This window comes from Nothoprocta perdicaria, unplaced genomic scaffold (assembly GCF_003342845.1).
Source record: "Nothoprocta perdicaria isolate Ctin4 unplaced genomic scaffold, notPer1 scaffold_157, whole genome shotgun sequence".
Taxonomy (NCBI): domain Eukaryota; kingdom Metazoa; phylum Chordata; class Aves; order Tinamiformes; family Tinamidae; genus Nothoprocta; species Nothoprocta perdicaria.
This window is the reverse complement of record NW_020454727.1, coordinates 1,823,382-1,837,967: the sequence shown is the minus strand read 5'-3', so window position 1 is coordinate 1,837,967 and position 14,586 is coordinate 1,823,382. Positions and strand designations below refer to the sequence as shown.

At 69.0% G+C, this 14,586-nt stretch overlaps 2 protein-coding genes across 2 annotated transcripts in view; one reads left to right on the top strand and one right to left on the bottom strand.

Annotated features, from left to right (window-relative positions):
* MAST3 (microtubule associated serine/threonine kinase 3) overlaps window positions 1-5,285 on the bottom strand; it is a 31,047-nt gene extending 25,762 nt beyond the window's left edge. Inside the window, exons 1-2 of the mRNA XM_026035178.1 lie at window positions 5,238-5,285; window positions 3,987-4,018 (exon numbers count right to left, since the gene is read on the bottom strand). Of these exons, the coding sequence (XP_025890963.1) occupies window positions 3,987-4,018; window positions 5,238-5,276 (71 nt within the window). The 5' untranslated portion in view covers window positions 5,277-5,285. The remainder of the gene's footprint in view (window positions 1-3,986; window positions 4,019-5,237) is intronic.
* Window positions 5,286-7,271: 1,986 nt separating this feature from the next.
* IL12RB1 (interleukin 12 receptor subunit beta 1) lies at window positions 7,272-11,329 on the top strand. Its single transcript, XM_026035177.1, has 13 exons — window positions 7,272-7,510; window positions 7,948-8,117; window positions 8,186-8,337; window positions 8,479-8,524; window positions 9,209-9,319; window positions 9,396-9,478; window positions 9,555-10,023; window positions 10,098-10,199; window positions 10,340-10,480; window positions 10,560-10,728; window positions 10,803-10,877; window positions 10,949-11,030; window positions 11,108-11,329. The coding sequence occupies exons 1-13, from the start codon at window positions 7,272-7,274 to the stop codon at window positions 11,327-11,329; spliced, it is 2,061 nt and encodes a 686-aa protein (XP_025890962.1).
* The last annotated feature ends 3,257 nt before the right edge of the window (window positions 11,330-14,586 follow it).

Below are 14,586 nucleotides of genomic sequence, written 5' to 3'. Positions count from 1 at the left end.
CGGCCCGGCCCTTCCCGCCCCGGCGGCGGGTCACGGGGGGCGTTACCCTGGCGACGGGGGCTGCACCCCGAAACGGAGCCCGGCGTCGCCCTGGAGACCGGGCGGCTCCCCAAAATGGAGGCCGGGGGCAGCACCCCGGCATGGAGGGCGGCGGTGCCGCGGAGACGGGGCTGCTGCACCCCGAAATGGAGGGCGGTGTTGCCATGGGGATGGGGTTGCACCCCAAAATGGAGGCTGGAGTTGCCGTGGAGAAGGGGTGGCACCCCAAAATGGAGGGCGGGGGCAGTGGAGACATGGCAGCACCCCAAAATAGAGGGTGGGGTCGCTATGGAGACAGGGCTGCTGCACCCCAAAATGGAGGGCGCCATTGCCATGGAGACGGGGCTGCACCCCAAAATGTAGGCATGTGTTGCCATGGAGATGGGGCTGCTGCACCCCCAAATGGAGGTCGGGGCAGCAGAGACAGGGCAGCACCCCAGAACAGAGGGCAATGTTGCCATGGAGACAGGGCTGCACCCCAAAATGGAGGGTGCTGTCACCATGGAGATGGGACAGCTCCCCAGAACAGAGGCTGGGGGCAGCAGGGGGAAGGGAACAGCCAAGGTTACCATGGAGATGGGAGCGCACCCCAAAATGGAGGCCAGGGGGAGAGCAGCCAAGGTCACCATGGAGACAGAGCGGTGCCCCAAGATGGAGGACAGGGGCAGTAGGGGGGAGAACAGTCAGAGTTGCCATGGAGATGGGGCTGCACCCCAAAATGGAGGCCAGGGCAGCGGGAAGAGGGGAGCAGCAGCCCCAAATTGAGGCCATTTCCCACCACGCCACCCCCTTCCCTCCCTTCCTTCTCCATCCCTTCTTCAGACCCACTGTGGCCACTGCCACCATTTTCTGACACCCCGCAAGTCTCCGAGTGTCCCCCAAGGACAGTGACCCCGGTGGGGACCCCCTCACACAGCCCTGTCCAAGCAATCACTGATCTCCCCAACATCCTTCCAGGCCTTGAATCCCAGGGAAGGCTTCACACCGCACCCAGACACTGTTGGGTCTGACTGTAGCGGCGCTACAACCGCACTCGGACGCGGGTTTCACCGGCAGCACGAGCCAGCCAAGACCTAGTGACACAAATCCCTGGATCCGGCTGCCGGAGCGATGCAGGTGCCGGAGCGCTGCCGGCATCGAGTGCTCCTGTCCTGAAATCACACACGGTGCCGACAGATCCGGCGGTATTTTCCTCATAAAAAGCACTGAAAAAGGGCCCATGGTCTGCGTCCTGTGCGGCAGGAGCTGTGCAATGCTCCGAAACAACTGGACACATTCCCAGTGTCCTGAGTTGTCTGTGTGGAGCCTGGAAAAACCAACCCGCTCCATCCAACCGCATGCAAAGCGGCTTCGCTCCCCAGCTTCGTTTCTTTACGGTTTGGTAAAATGCACCAAAAAGATGTGTTTTGGTCCCCAAAACAGGGGCTGTCCCTTGTCCCCGTGCTGACCCTGTCGCGCTGTTGCTCCTGCCAAGTGACAGTTGCCGCGGGGGACACAAGCGACACTCGTTTTTCCATGATGCTTCCAACACGCGGCCTCAGTGACTGCAGGGCAGCCGGCAAGGGCAGTGCCCGGCTATGGATGCGCATCCCAAATCCCTGCGCATTCCCGGTTTTCCCGGCACGCTGCGGGCGCAGGGGGAACGCGCGGCCGCGCGTTCCCCCTGCGCCCGCAGCGTGCCGGGAAAACCGGGAATGCGCGTCCGGATGGAGCCATTGGTTGGACCTTGCACCCATGCACGCTGGCACCTCTCCGACCCGCTCCCGGTTGCCCGGAGCAAGGTCCGGAGCGCCAGGGCTTCCGTTTGGGAATTAAGGACAGAGGCTGCTGTGCTCAACCTGTGTCCTTCCCCATCGCGTCCCTCCTGCCTAGAGCTGTCCCTGGGATGCAGCGGGGATCCCCGGGATGCACTGGGGGATCCCTGGGATGCAGCGGGATTCCCCGGGATGCAGCAGGAGCCGGTGGCACCTCCGGGGGGGCTCTTACCTGCAGGGGTGCAGGGTTAGGAAGGGGCTGCAGGGGCTGCAGGGGCTCGGCAGGGTCGGGCTCTGGCCGCTCGCCGGAAAGCTGCAAACAAGACGCGCCGGAGCGGCGTGAGCACCCGGACAGGGACAACACCCGGACAGGGACAACACCTGAATGGGGACAACACCCGGACGGGGACACCGGAGCCACACGGGCCAAAGCGGGCAGCAGGACGGGGCACGGGACAGCGGGATCTCTGGGGACACCGGAGTGGGGACAGGGGCTGCAGGTGCCGCTGCAGGAGGGTCCAAGGGGGCTCCGAGGTGCGCGAAGGAGGAGGAGGAGGATGAGGAAGGGGATCCGCCGTCGCTGCCGCCTCAGCCCGCAGCCCCCGGACCCGCACGGAGCCGCCGCCGCCCCGGGCCGGTACCGGCCCCGCACTCACTCCAAGGTCAGCGCGGGGATCTTGAGCCGCTCCCGCCGCGACTTCATCCCGCCGCCGCCGCGGCAGCCCCGCGCTGGGCGGCTCCCGCGGGCCGCGGGGCTCGGCCCGCCCCCGGTTCCGCCCGGTGCCGCAGCCCCCGCCCGGCCCGGCCCGCCCCCGCGCTGCTCTGCCGGGCACCAGCGCGGCCGCGGCACGGGCCGGTGCGCCCCGAACAGCGCCCCGGTGCAGAACGGCGTGGCCCAGTATGGCCCAGTACAGCCCAGTGCGACCCAAACAGCACCCTGGTGCAGAACCGTGTGGCCCAGTATGGCCCAGTATGGCCCAGTATGGCCCGGTGTGACCTGAACAGCACCCCAGTGCAGACTGGCGTGGCCCAGTGTGGCCCCCTATGGCCCAGTACAGCCCAGTATGGCCTGGCACAGCCAAGTGCGGCCCGGCACAGCCTGGCACAGCCCTGTACAGCCCTGGTGCAGCACAGTATAGCCTGACATGGCCCAGTATGGACCAGTACAGCCTGGCACAGAGCAGCATAGACTGGTACAGACCAGTATGGCCCCTCACAGCCCAGTATAGTGCCAGCACAACCCAATACAACCCAGCTCAGACCAGCGTGGCCCAATACGGCCCAGTACGGCCCAGCACAACATGGCACAGCCCAGTATGGCCCCGCACAGCCCAGTACAGCTCACTACGGCCCGGACACAGCCCAGTACAGCCCCCGCACACTTCCAGTGCACCCTTCACACAGTCCCAGCATGGCCATTGCCACGGTACAGACCATCACAGCCTGGGAGAGCCCAACAGAGTCTGGGACATCCCAGTACAGCCTGGTACACCCAGTACACCCCAGCACATCCCAGTACAGTACAGCACAGCCTGGTACACCCCAGCACAGCCTAGTACAGCCCGTACAGCCCAGTACAGCCCATGACAGCTCAGAACACCCCAGTACAGCCTGGTACACCCAGTACACCCCAGCACATCCCAGTACAGTACAGCACAGCCCGGTACACCCCAGCACAGCCTAGTACACCCCGTACAGCCCAGTACAGCCCATGACAGCTCAGAACACCCCAGTACAGCCTGGTACACCCAGTACACCCCAGCACATCCCAGTACAGTACAGCACAGCCTGGTACACCCCAGCACAGCCTAGTACAGCCCGTACAGCCCAGTACAGCCCATGACAGCTCAGAACACCCCAGTACAGCCTGGTACACCCACTACACCCCAGTACAGCCCAGTACAGTACAGCACAGCCCGGTACATCCCAGAACAGCCTAGTACAGCCCGTACACCCCAGTACAGCCCATTACAGCTCAGAACACCCCAGTACAGCCTGGTACACCCACTACACCCCAGCACAGCGGGCACTCGCTCAGCTCACGGGTGCTGACGGCGGCGCGGCCGCCTCGTGTCAGGGCGCAGCGAGCCCCACAGCAGCACCCCGCGCCCCAACGGGCTGTCCCACATGGGGGCACCCAGCGGGACCCGTCCCCCCGGCACCGCGGGGACACGCGGCGCTGCCGGCACTTACGCTCTTCCTCGGCGCGGCAGGCTCAGCTCCTTCTGCAGGGAGGAAAGCAAAGCGAGGGTGAGCGCAGGAGCCACCCGCAGCATCCTGGGACCGGTACCCCATGTCCGTGCCATTCCCAACACCCCGTGTCTGCGCCATTCCCAGCAGGGACGTCCTGTCCCACGCGCCGCCACCTTCCCTGCTGCCCTGGGTAGCTGGAGAGTGGCCCCAGGGCTCTCCCGGCTCCGGGAATGCTCCCTGCCAGAGCTCTTTGCTCCCAGCTGGTGCATGGGGCCAACGGGCAGTGCCGCAGGCAGGAATTTTGGCCCCAAACGCTCTCCCCGGCCCCAAATCCACGTGGTTCCCCCGTGGGGGGGTCGGCCCACGCGGATGTGGCCCCCGTGCCGGGTGCTGCGGGGATGGCGGTGCGGGTGGCATCGCCATGGCAACGGGCGACCAGCACCACTGGGACGTGGGTGCCCTCGGCAGCAGCATCCAGGGCTCGGCTTGTTGGCGTTGGCGGGAAGCATCAGCCGGGCGGGCACCCGCGGCGCCGGGGTGGAAGCCCAGAGCTTCCTCAGTGCTGGGATGGCATCATGCCCTGGGAGCAGGGCCCTCCTGGGACCTGCAGCCAGGAGCGCCGGGGCTCTTGGCGCTGCGGAGAGCCCGGCGCCGGCGGGGCAGGAGCCGCCGAGCTCCTTTGGCCTCCAAAGGGATTTGCCCTTGGCTGGAAGGGAGCCTGGGGCTGCTGGGGATGTGAGCATGGGGGGACAGGGCTGCTCGAGGGGGGACTCAGGGGATGCATCACTGAGGGGGCACCCGGCAGTGAACCCTCGGCCAGCCCCCTTTCCTGGCACCCACATCCCACCCAGGCAGCACCCAGCTCTGCTCCCACAGCTCCTGCAGCACCCATGGCACCCGCAGCTTCCGCAGCACCCACAGTTCCTGCAGCACCCACAGCACCCGCAGCTGCCACAGCTCTCACAGCACCCACAGCTCCTGCAGCACCCACAGCTCCCGCTGTCACGCGCTGCGCACCCGCCCTGCACGCGCAGCACCCACCTCACGCCCCCAGCGCCCACCTCGCCCCCATCCCGCCCACTCCCGGCTCCCCATGTCCCTGCCAGGCTATAGGGCTGGCACTCCCCATATCCCGGGATGCCGGCCCCACGGTGCCTCTGGTATCCCAGCAACGTGGTAGCACCCGCATCCTGACATGCCGATATCCCAGTATCCCTGTGCTCCCAGCACCCTGCGCCGCCCAGCGCTCACCTGCAGGCCCCGGCGCCGCAGGATGCTGGACTCGTCCATGCCGGTGCTGCCGGTGCTGCCGGCGCTCCCGGTGCTGCCGGCGCTCCCGGTGCTGCCGGCGCTCCCGGTGCTCCCGCTGCGCCGCCCAGCGGTGCCGCCGTGTCAGCTGATGCGCGTCAGCCCCGGGAAGGGGCGGCCCCGGCTCGGCACGGCCTGGCACGGCCTGGCACGGCGCTGCATGGCCTGGCGCTGCACGGTGCAGCACAGAGCAGTCCCTGCTGCAGAACTGGGCACTGCGCTGCATGCAGCAGCCTGCACCGCACAGGCGGGCACAGCCTGGCACAGCACAGCGTGGTACAGCCGGCACAGCGCGGTACAGCCGGCACAGCGCGGTACAGCCGGCACAGTGCAGAGTGCAACAGCCGGGCACTGCACAACCCTGCCCCGTACAGCAGGGTGCAATGTGCAACAGTCGGGGCAGCGTAGAGTACAACAGCCGGGCACTGCACAACCCTGCCCCACACGGCAAGGTGCAATGTGCAACAGTCGGTGCAGCACAGTGTGCAACAGTCAGGCGCTGTGCAACTGCACCATGCAGACCCGTGCAAAGTGCAACAGTTGGCACAGCACAGAGTGCAACAGTCAGGTGCTGCACAACCCTGCACCACACAGCCGAGCGCAACAGCCGGCACAGCACAGCGTGCAGCAGTCGGGCGCTGCACAACCCTGCACCACAAAGCCAGTTGCAATACGCAACACTTGGGCACTGCACAACCCTGCGCTACACAGCGTGGCACAGCCGGGGCTGTACCGGGACAGATCCCACGGGGCCGGCAGCGCAGCGGGGGCTCCCGCCGTGGCCGGGAGCTGCCTGGCCGGCCCGGGGCGCACAAGGGGCCGCTTTCTGCAGGGACAAGGGCGCTCTGTGCACGGTGCCAGCCGGCCCAGGGTGCCCGGCCGCCCGCGCCGCTCCGGCCGCTCACTGGGGCTTTGTTTCCCCCGTGCCCGGCCGACACCAAAGGGTTCAAGCTCACACACCAAAGGGTTCAAGCTCACCCAAGGCCCCAGACCGCTGCAGCAAGCAGCAGCGATGCATGCGCACGCACACAGGGCCGTGCCCACACGCAACCCAAAACCCGGACCTGCAACCCCCTCCCGGGCTTCCCAGCTGCTGACGGCGTGAAAAACTCAGCGCAAACCTTGCAAAAAGAAAAGAACCCCCACAGCCCTCGTGCTTGGCTTGTCACCTGCGCGCGCTTGTGGCGAGCTTGCGGTGGGGGCCCCGCGGGGGCCGCCCCCCCCCCGGGGGGGGGATTTTTCTCCTGCTTTCTCTTTTGCTTTTGGCAGCGGCAGCGAGGTGCGCGGCACCCCGGCACCCCGCGCCCCAGGAGAGCAGGGGGTGCCCCCGCTGCGCGGCCACGGCCACCCATGGGCTCCCGGCGCAGGGCTGCAGGGAGGGTGGTGATGAGGAAGGAGCCCTTCGGCCTCGCCGCGCTGCTGCTGGCCGCAGGGCGCCCCGCGGCCGCCGGGCGCTGGTTGGTGCTGCTGGTGCTGCTGAGCCGTAAGTGACTGCGCGGCGCCGCCGAGGGCAGAGGCGCCCGGGAGCTTTCGATGGGCGATGGCGGCGCGATAAGGCGCGATAAGGAGCGGAGGGAGCTGGGCCGGCGCGTGCGGCTGCCAGGGAGCCGCCACAGAGGAGCCCGCAGCCTACGGGGCGACGGGGACGAGTCCTGGGGCTGTGGGGCTGCGCTTGGCCACATCCCCTGCTTGGCCATGTCCCCTGCTTGGCCACATCCCCGTGCTCGGCTACGTCCCCTGCTCGGCCACATCCCTGAGCTCAGCCACGTCCCCCCTTTTGGCCATGTCCCCGCACTTGGTCACATCCCACATCCTCGTGCTCATCCATGTCCCCATGCTTGGCCACGTCCCCATGCTCAGACATGTCCTTGGGCTCGGCCATGTGCCCATGCTTGGTCACATCCCACATCCTCGCGCTCGACCACGTCCCTGCACTCGGCCACATCCTCGTGCTCCTCTACGTCCCCATGCTCGGCCATGTCCCCAGACTCAACCACGTCCCCGTCCCCACACTGCGCCACGTCCTCGCGCTCGGCCACGTCCCTGTCCCCGCGCTCGGTCACCTCCCCGGGCTCGGCCACGTCCTGGCGGTCTCGCGCAGGCGCCGCCGCCGAGTCCGGCCTCAGCTGCTATCGCTTGTGCGGCACCAGCAGCTTCGTCTGCCGCTGGCCGCCGTGGGGCCCCCCCGGCAACACGAGCTACGAGCTGGTACTCTGGTGAGCTGGGACGCGGGGGGACGTGTCCCCGTGGGGACGCGGGGGTGAACAGGGTGCTGCATCCCAGTGCGAGGCCCTAGGGACGTGGGGAGGCGTCACTTCCCCATGGGAGACCTGGGGACACAGGGAAATGGAGAGCACTGCGTCCTCATGGGAGTGCCTGGGACCAGGGGGACATGGAGGGCATCTTGTCCCAGTGGGAACACCCAAGACCAAGGGGACATGGAGGGCACCTCATCCCAATGGGAACACCCAGGGTCAGGGGGACATGGAGGCCCAGCACACGGGGACACGGAAGGCTCCGCATCCCCACGGGAGCCTCTGGAAACACAGACACCGCGGGATGCTCCGGGCAGGAGGGCACAGAGGGGTCCCGGGACAGGGCAAGGAGGGACCCCGTGCGCCCCCGTGGCGGCGGCGCTGACGTCCCCGCGCAGCTACGTGCGGCCGCGGCGCTGCCAGCGGTACCCGGCGGGCGGCCGCGCGGCGCTGGCGCTGCCACTGCGCAGCGTCTACGTGCTCACCAACGCCACGGCCTGGGTGGAGGCGCGCGGGGCGGCCCGCCCGCGCCACGGTGCCAACCTCACACTGTACCTGCACGAGGCCGGTAAGCAGGCGGTGCGACTGCGACCGCGACCGCTGCCATCGCCGCCGCTCATGGCACCGTCCCCGCAGTGAAACTGCAGCCGCCGGCCCTGGGCAGCAGCTGGGGCAAGGCCGGGGGCCGCCTGCGCCTGCGGCTCCCGCGCCCGCGGTGCCACGAGGGGCCGCGGCCGCTGCAGCGCGAGGCCCGGTACCGGCGGCCGGGCGAGCACACGTGGACACGGGTAAGAGCGCCCAGCACCACGATGATGCTGCTAGAGGTGACCTGACTGCCACCAAATGGTCCTGATGGCCCCTAAAGCCACCTGGGGCTCTTCCCTCTGCTGAGACTCGCATGGCACCGGGATGCCCGGCTTCCCTCATAGGTGCCGTGTGAGTCAGAGCGGGTGGAGAACAGTGAGGAGGAGGCAGGTGGGTCCATGTGCGGCGTGGCGGACAGGGGGGCTGGTGGTGCCGCGCGGGGCCGCGTGGAGCCGGGCACATGGCTCAGCCCTGCGGCACCGCGTGGAGCCGGGCGCATGGCTCAGCCCTGCAGTGCCGCATGGAGCCGGGCACATGGCTCAGCCCTGCAGCGCTGCATGGAGCCGGGCGCATGGCTCAGCCCTGCAGCGCTGCATGGAGCCGGGCGCATGGCTCAGCCCTGCGGCACCGCGTGGAGCCGGGCACATGGCTCAGCCCTGCAGCGCTGCATGGAGCCGGGCACGTGGCTCAGCCTGCAGCTCTGCATGGAGCCGGGCGCATGGCTCAGCCTGCAGTGCCGCATGGAGCCGGGCACATGGCTCAGCCCTGCGGCACTGCATGGAGCCGGGCACATGGCTCAGCCCTGCAGTGCCGCATGGAGCCGGGCACATGGCTCAGCCCTGCAGCGCTGCATGGAGCCGGGCACATGGCTCAGCCCTGCGGCACTGCATGGAGCCGGGCGCATGGCTCAGCCCTGCGGCACCGCATGGAGCTGGGCGCATGGCTCAGCCCTGCGGCACCGCATGGAGCCGGGCACATGGCTCAGCCCTGCGGCGCTGCATGGAGCCGGGCGCATGGCTCAGCCTGCAGCTCTGCATGGAGCCGGGCACATGGCTCAGCCCTGCGGCTCTGCAGTGAGCTGCACACTGCGGGCACGCGCCGCGCTGGAGCTGCAGCTCCGCCACAAGCCGCCGCACTGGAGCAGCTACTGGAGCGAGTGGAGCGAGTCCTTAGCGATGCCCGAGGGTGAGCGGGCAGGCGGCGCGGGGTGCGCGGTGCCGCCCGTGCCCACCCGTGCCCACCGGCGCCGCTGTTCTTGCAGAGCTCGTGGAGAGCCCGGTCGCGCGCTACGAGCTGGGACGCCTGGGCGCCGACGGGCAGCGCGTGCTGCGGCTGGCCTGGCAGGTGGGCAGCGCGCGGGGACAACGGTGACACCACTCGCTCCGCGCCGTGCCGCTCACGCCGCCCATGCCCGCCGCAGCCGCCGCGCACTGAGCAGGGCCCCGTCACGTACACGCTGCGCGCCCGCATGCTGCCCTGCCGCTGCGCCCAGCCGCCCGCCCAGGAGCGCCTGCTGCTGCTGGACGCCGCGGCCGCCGGCCACAACGTGACGCTGAGCGGGGCCGCCTACGACGTGGCGCTCACGGCCACCAACGCCGCCGGGCCGGGCCCCGCCTGGCACCTCCACGTGCCGCCGGAGCCGGCCGCAGGTAGCGCGCGGTGCCGCGGGCACTGGGGCGGGATGCGGATGCGCAGCCGACCCCCGTGTGCGGGTGCAGAGCTTGGCGGCGAGGGCGTCCGCGCGGCCGGCGGCGCCGTGACGGTGCCATGGGAAGCAGCGCACGCCGGACTCGCCTACTGCTTTGAGAAGCAGCCGCTGGCCGCGGCGCCCCGGCAGGACGAGTGCGTCCGCAGGCAGTTCCCGGCCAGGAGCCTCCACGTGGAGACAGGTAGGGGAGAGCGGCCCCGTGCCCGTGCGGCCGCCGTGGCTCCGTGTGCCCGCGCGAGCTCCGTGCGCCCGCAGGGCTGCTGGCGGAGCAGGGCTGCTACCGGCTCGCTGTGCACGGCTGGGCACAGGAGCGCGGCTGGGCCACCTTCGTCCTCACCCACCGCTACGTAGGTAACGGTAGGTAGGTAGGATGGCACCACGGGGTGCGCGAGGTCCCCAAGGGCGCAGGGTGGCAAAGGGATCGTGCCAAGCCCGGCGAGGGGTCCCCGTGCGGCTCTGCTCCTGCCGGGTGTTTGCAGCGTGTCCCCACTTTGCAGCCTCGCTCGCTGCCTCCCTGCGCGTCGACGCCGGCGCCGACTCGGCCGTGCTGCACTGGGAGCCGTCGCCGCGCGCCGCCTGCCCCGGCGCCCTGCACGGCTACCTCATCTGCTACGGGCACGAGGGGCACAACCTGAGCCGTGAGAGCGGGCAGCTGATGGGACGGGCACCCAAAGGTGCAGGGGGCCCTGTTCTTCCCATCCTGTTCCCCCCGTGCAGAGCTCGAAGCCGCCGCGTCCGCTCGGCGCTACGTCCTGCGCGGGCTGCGGCCGGGCACCGTGTACCGCGTGGGCGTGCGGGAGGTGCCGGCGGAGCCCGGCGCCGCCTGCGCCGCGCGCTGGCGCTTCCTCACCAAGGCGCAAGGTAGCGGCCGCGGGCCCCGGCGCGCGCCGTGCGGCTGCTCCGCGCGCCGCCTGACCCGCCCGCGTGTCCGTCCGTCCGTCCACCCGCAGGGCCATGGAGACCCGACCTGCGGTACCTGGGCGTCCTGGCGGCGCTGCCCGCGCTGGCGGCGCTCTGCCGCCTGGGCAAGGAGAGGTGGGAGCCGGCGGGACGGAGGGCGGGATGGCCGCGCTCGGGCGCCCGCCGCTCACCCGCGCTCCCCGCAGGGCCGCCCGGCGCCTGTGGCCGCCGCTGCCGCGGCCGCGCGGCACCGAGGCACTGCACTTCCCGCCCGCCGACGCGGCGCAGGTGAGGGCAGGGGTGGCCACACGGTGCTACGGGCCAGCTGGTGCCACCGGCGGTGCCCAACATCCCGTCATCCGCAGGGCTGGTGCCGCGGCGGCTTCGTGCAGCCCTCAGAGCACTGCAGCCGCGCGGAGCTGCTCCTGCCGCAGCCCGCCGCCGAGCCCGGCTCGCCCGGAGGCTCCCGGCGGCAGGAGGAGCCCGAACCGGGGAAGCCGGGGCTGCAGCGGCGCCTCCTGCACGTCGAGGAGGCCGCGGCTCCGCAGAGCGGGGGCGACGTCGCGGCGGCGCCAGGGACGCTGTGAGGGGGACTCCGGTGTGGGAGCGGCAGGACAGGAGCGCCCGGCGCAGGGATGGCACGGGAGCAGCGTGGGAATGGCGGGATGCGAGCGCCCAGCATCCACACAGCGCCTGGCCGGCCGGGAACAACACGGGATCAGTGCCCAGCATGGGAACAGCGGGATGCCCGGCACAGGAATGGCAGGATGGGGGCACCCAGAACCAGGGAGCCGCCGGCATCGGGCAGGAAGCCGAGACATGGGCTCCTGCTTCCCGGTACTCGCTCATTAAATGCAATTCCAGATTAAATGCAATTAAATGTGCAGTTAAACATGCGAATAACAGCAGAAAAGGAAAGCAGGGGAGGCCGCGTTGACGCCGCCACGTGCGGTGCCGCGCGGTCCGGGCGCCGCGGCCACGAGGTGGCACCAGCTCCGCGCGGCGCCGGCTCCGCGGGGCCCTCGCCGTGTCCACGGTGCCCTGCGACAGCCGGGCCCTGCTGCTGTTCCCGCCGGGGGTCACGCGGCCACCAACGTGGCCGGCGCCACCGGCCGCTCCGGGTCACGCCGGGAAAGCGGCTCCCAAACCCTATTTTAGGACCTGGGTGAGCAACAAGAGCCCCCCCAACTCCCCGAGCTGGCGCCAGCGAACGCTGCCCGAGAACGGGCAGCTGGTGGCAGATGTGGAGACGCCAGGGAACGGAGCGAGCAGCGGCACCGGCACCTTCCCTCAAACCCGGTGCAAAACTGGTGACTTTTCCTGCTCTTTCCACCACAAAAGCACCAGGAAAGCAGGACAAACCAGCCCGGGACACCCCTACCTGCACTAGCTGCTCCAAGCCGCCCACATTCCCTGCTCCACACCAGGACACAACTCCCAACCACCTATCACCACCCACAATCTCTCACCTGGAAGCGGCCTCTTATCAGCAGTTCCCGAGCTCGGGCGTTTCAGAGCAATTGGGCTCAGGTTTGCGGCTGACCCACACCCGGATTAAGCTGCATCCAGCTGGAGACCAAGCCCTGGATAAAAACCAGGAGAAACTAAAGCCAAATAAGCCCTGGCTGTGTGTGGGGGAGCTCCTTGAAGTGCTGTTTTATCATTCCAGTCTTTCCCTGCACATGTGTCCATGAACACCCGGCGGCTGCGGGAAGTAACAGGAAGCGGCTGGAAAAGCCGTGGGATTTTCCCGGTGGCGCCGGGCTCAGCCCAGAGCTAAAGGGGACCCGGCTTTGAAAGCGCCACGGAGCGAAGGGCGCCCAAAGCCGGCCGCTGCTGCACCCGAGGCTGCCCAGGGGACAGAGCAGCCCTGGGGGGACCCCGTTTCGCTGCTAAAAGCACCAATATCGGCCACGTTCCTGGGGGCTGCGGGAACGTTTGCCTGTTTGGCAGGGATATTCACTTTTCTGGGTGTTTTTCCCAGGGTGAAATCCCCCGATACTGCGGATTTGTGCCCCCGCCACCAAAGCCGGGCCGGGAGGGAGGGATGCAGGATGCCGAACCGTCGCGCCGCCCTCGGCCCCCCGCCGCCTGTTTATCCATAGACATGTTTGCGAGCCGAGCGCCGCCGCTTCCAAAACAACCCGCCGTGGAAATTTTCCACTGCCGGAGGAAGCGGCCGGTAAACAAGGCCGGGAGCCCCGGGGCCGGCGCGCGGCGGCCGAGCGACCTCCGCGGCAAGGGCAGCCCCGCGGCTGCAAAACAAGGGGCCGGCCGCCAAAATAACGTGGCCGAGTGGAAGGGGCCGGAGCTTTCCCTGCATTTGGAGCCGCCGGTGGCATTGGGTGCTGCTGGGAAAGGGGGCTTTGCCGGGGGGGAATGGGATGCGTGCCAGGATGCACCGGCCGGAGCAGGATCTGACTGCACCGGGCGAGGCGGGCGATGCCGGGAGCAGCAGGATTTGCTCATCCTGGGGGAAAAACACAAGCTGCGATTCCTGCCGAACCGGTGGGGAAGGCGGCGAGGCCGGGACGCGCGGGGCTCTGCCAGGCGGCGCCGGCGGTTTCGGTGGCGGTGCGGGCTGAGTCACCGGGCGGAGGAGCCGCGCGGAGCCCGGCCCGGCTCCGCTTGGGGTGAAAACCTCGGGATTATGAAGCTGAAACGTTAAAACATTATAAATGTTTTTAACCAAGGGCCGTCCCCCCTGCTCCTGCTCCGTGGCTGCAGCTGCTCCGGGGCCGCGGCTGCTCCGGGGCCGGCTCCAGCTGGGAGGCGCCGGCGTTTTCCTGCAGCTGGAAGCGCTCCCGGGCTGGGAGGCGGCCGATCCCGGCACATTCTGTCCCCGTCGCCGCCGGCAGCCGAGGACACGGCGGGCGCTGCCGGCGGCCCTGGTGCCCTGCCCGGCTGGGCTCGGAAGCCTTTTCCAAACGGGCGCTCCAAGAGCTATAAATACCCCCCGCACTGTAATTCCATAATGGTTCCCAATGGGCCCCCTGGGTCCTGTCAGCTCCCGCACGTGTCCCCCCTGGGCACCGTGCTGCACACCAGCCCCGTGCGGTAACACGGAGCGGCGCAGAGACCCCCGCGGGGCAGGAGAAGGGGGCACAAAGCGGCAAACAGGGCCCCATTCGGGCTCTGCACACACGGCCCCGTGGGGTATTTTTAGGCCCCTGGGTTGGCTCCTAGGACAGACAGCCCGTCCTGACCCCCCCAGGGTGATCGCTTTACGGGAACGCTGGGAATGCTCGGGACAGGGGAGGAATTCCCGCTGCAAAAACACGTCCCGGCCCCGAGGCCGCGTGGTGGCGCGGCCCGGTGCCCGTTGGCATTGGGTTCCCTGGCTGGGCACAGACCCTGGCCCGATGGATGCAGCCCTGCCCCAGGAAAGCCATTCCCAGCGGCCGGAGACGGGGGAGCCACGGGAGCAAGAGCTGGGAGTCAGGCAGGGTGAAGAGTTTATTACCAAAAATACAACTCCCAAAACTCCCAAACTCCCCCAAACCAAATCGTACAAAAAGAAGCAGCAGAGAGAAAAGTCCTTGGTACAAAAGTGGTCACAGAAGAGCCCGTGGCGCCGTGCAAGCGCCCGGCTCACAGGCGAGCAGGGCAGCGCCAGCGCTGTCTCCGTGTGCCGCCCGCAGCCTCCCGGCCGTGCTGCGGCTGCCTTCCCCATCCCTGGATTCGGAGCACGGCCAAGCCGGGCTCCGGCGATCCTGAGAAACCAGCTCCACATCCTGCAGGCACCCCGCTGCCCGCCAGGTCCCACCAGCCCTCGCGGCCCTGGTGCCGCGGCCAGGGCACCCGGTGCTGCCGCAGCTCCATGGTGCTGCCGCCGCCGCCTCTC

Excerpts from the sequence above, each read along its gene's own strand:
- IL12RB1 (XM_026035177.1), top strand. The coding sequence starts at position 7,272 with ATGTCCCCAGACTCAACCACGTCCCCGTCCCCACACTGCGCCACGTCC. Across the intron at positions 8,118-8,185 it reads ACTGTACCTGCACGAGGCCG|TGAAACTGCAGCCGCCGGCC; the intron begins GTAAGCAGGCGG and ends CCGTCCCCGCAG. Across the intron at positions 9,479-9,554 it reads TGCTGCGGCTGGCCTGGCAG|CCGCCGCGCACTGAGCAGGG; the intron begins GTGGGCAGCGCG and ends TGCCCGCCGCAG.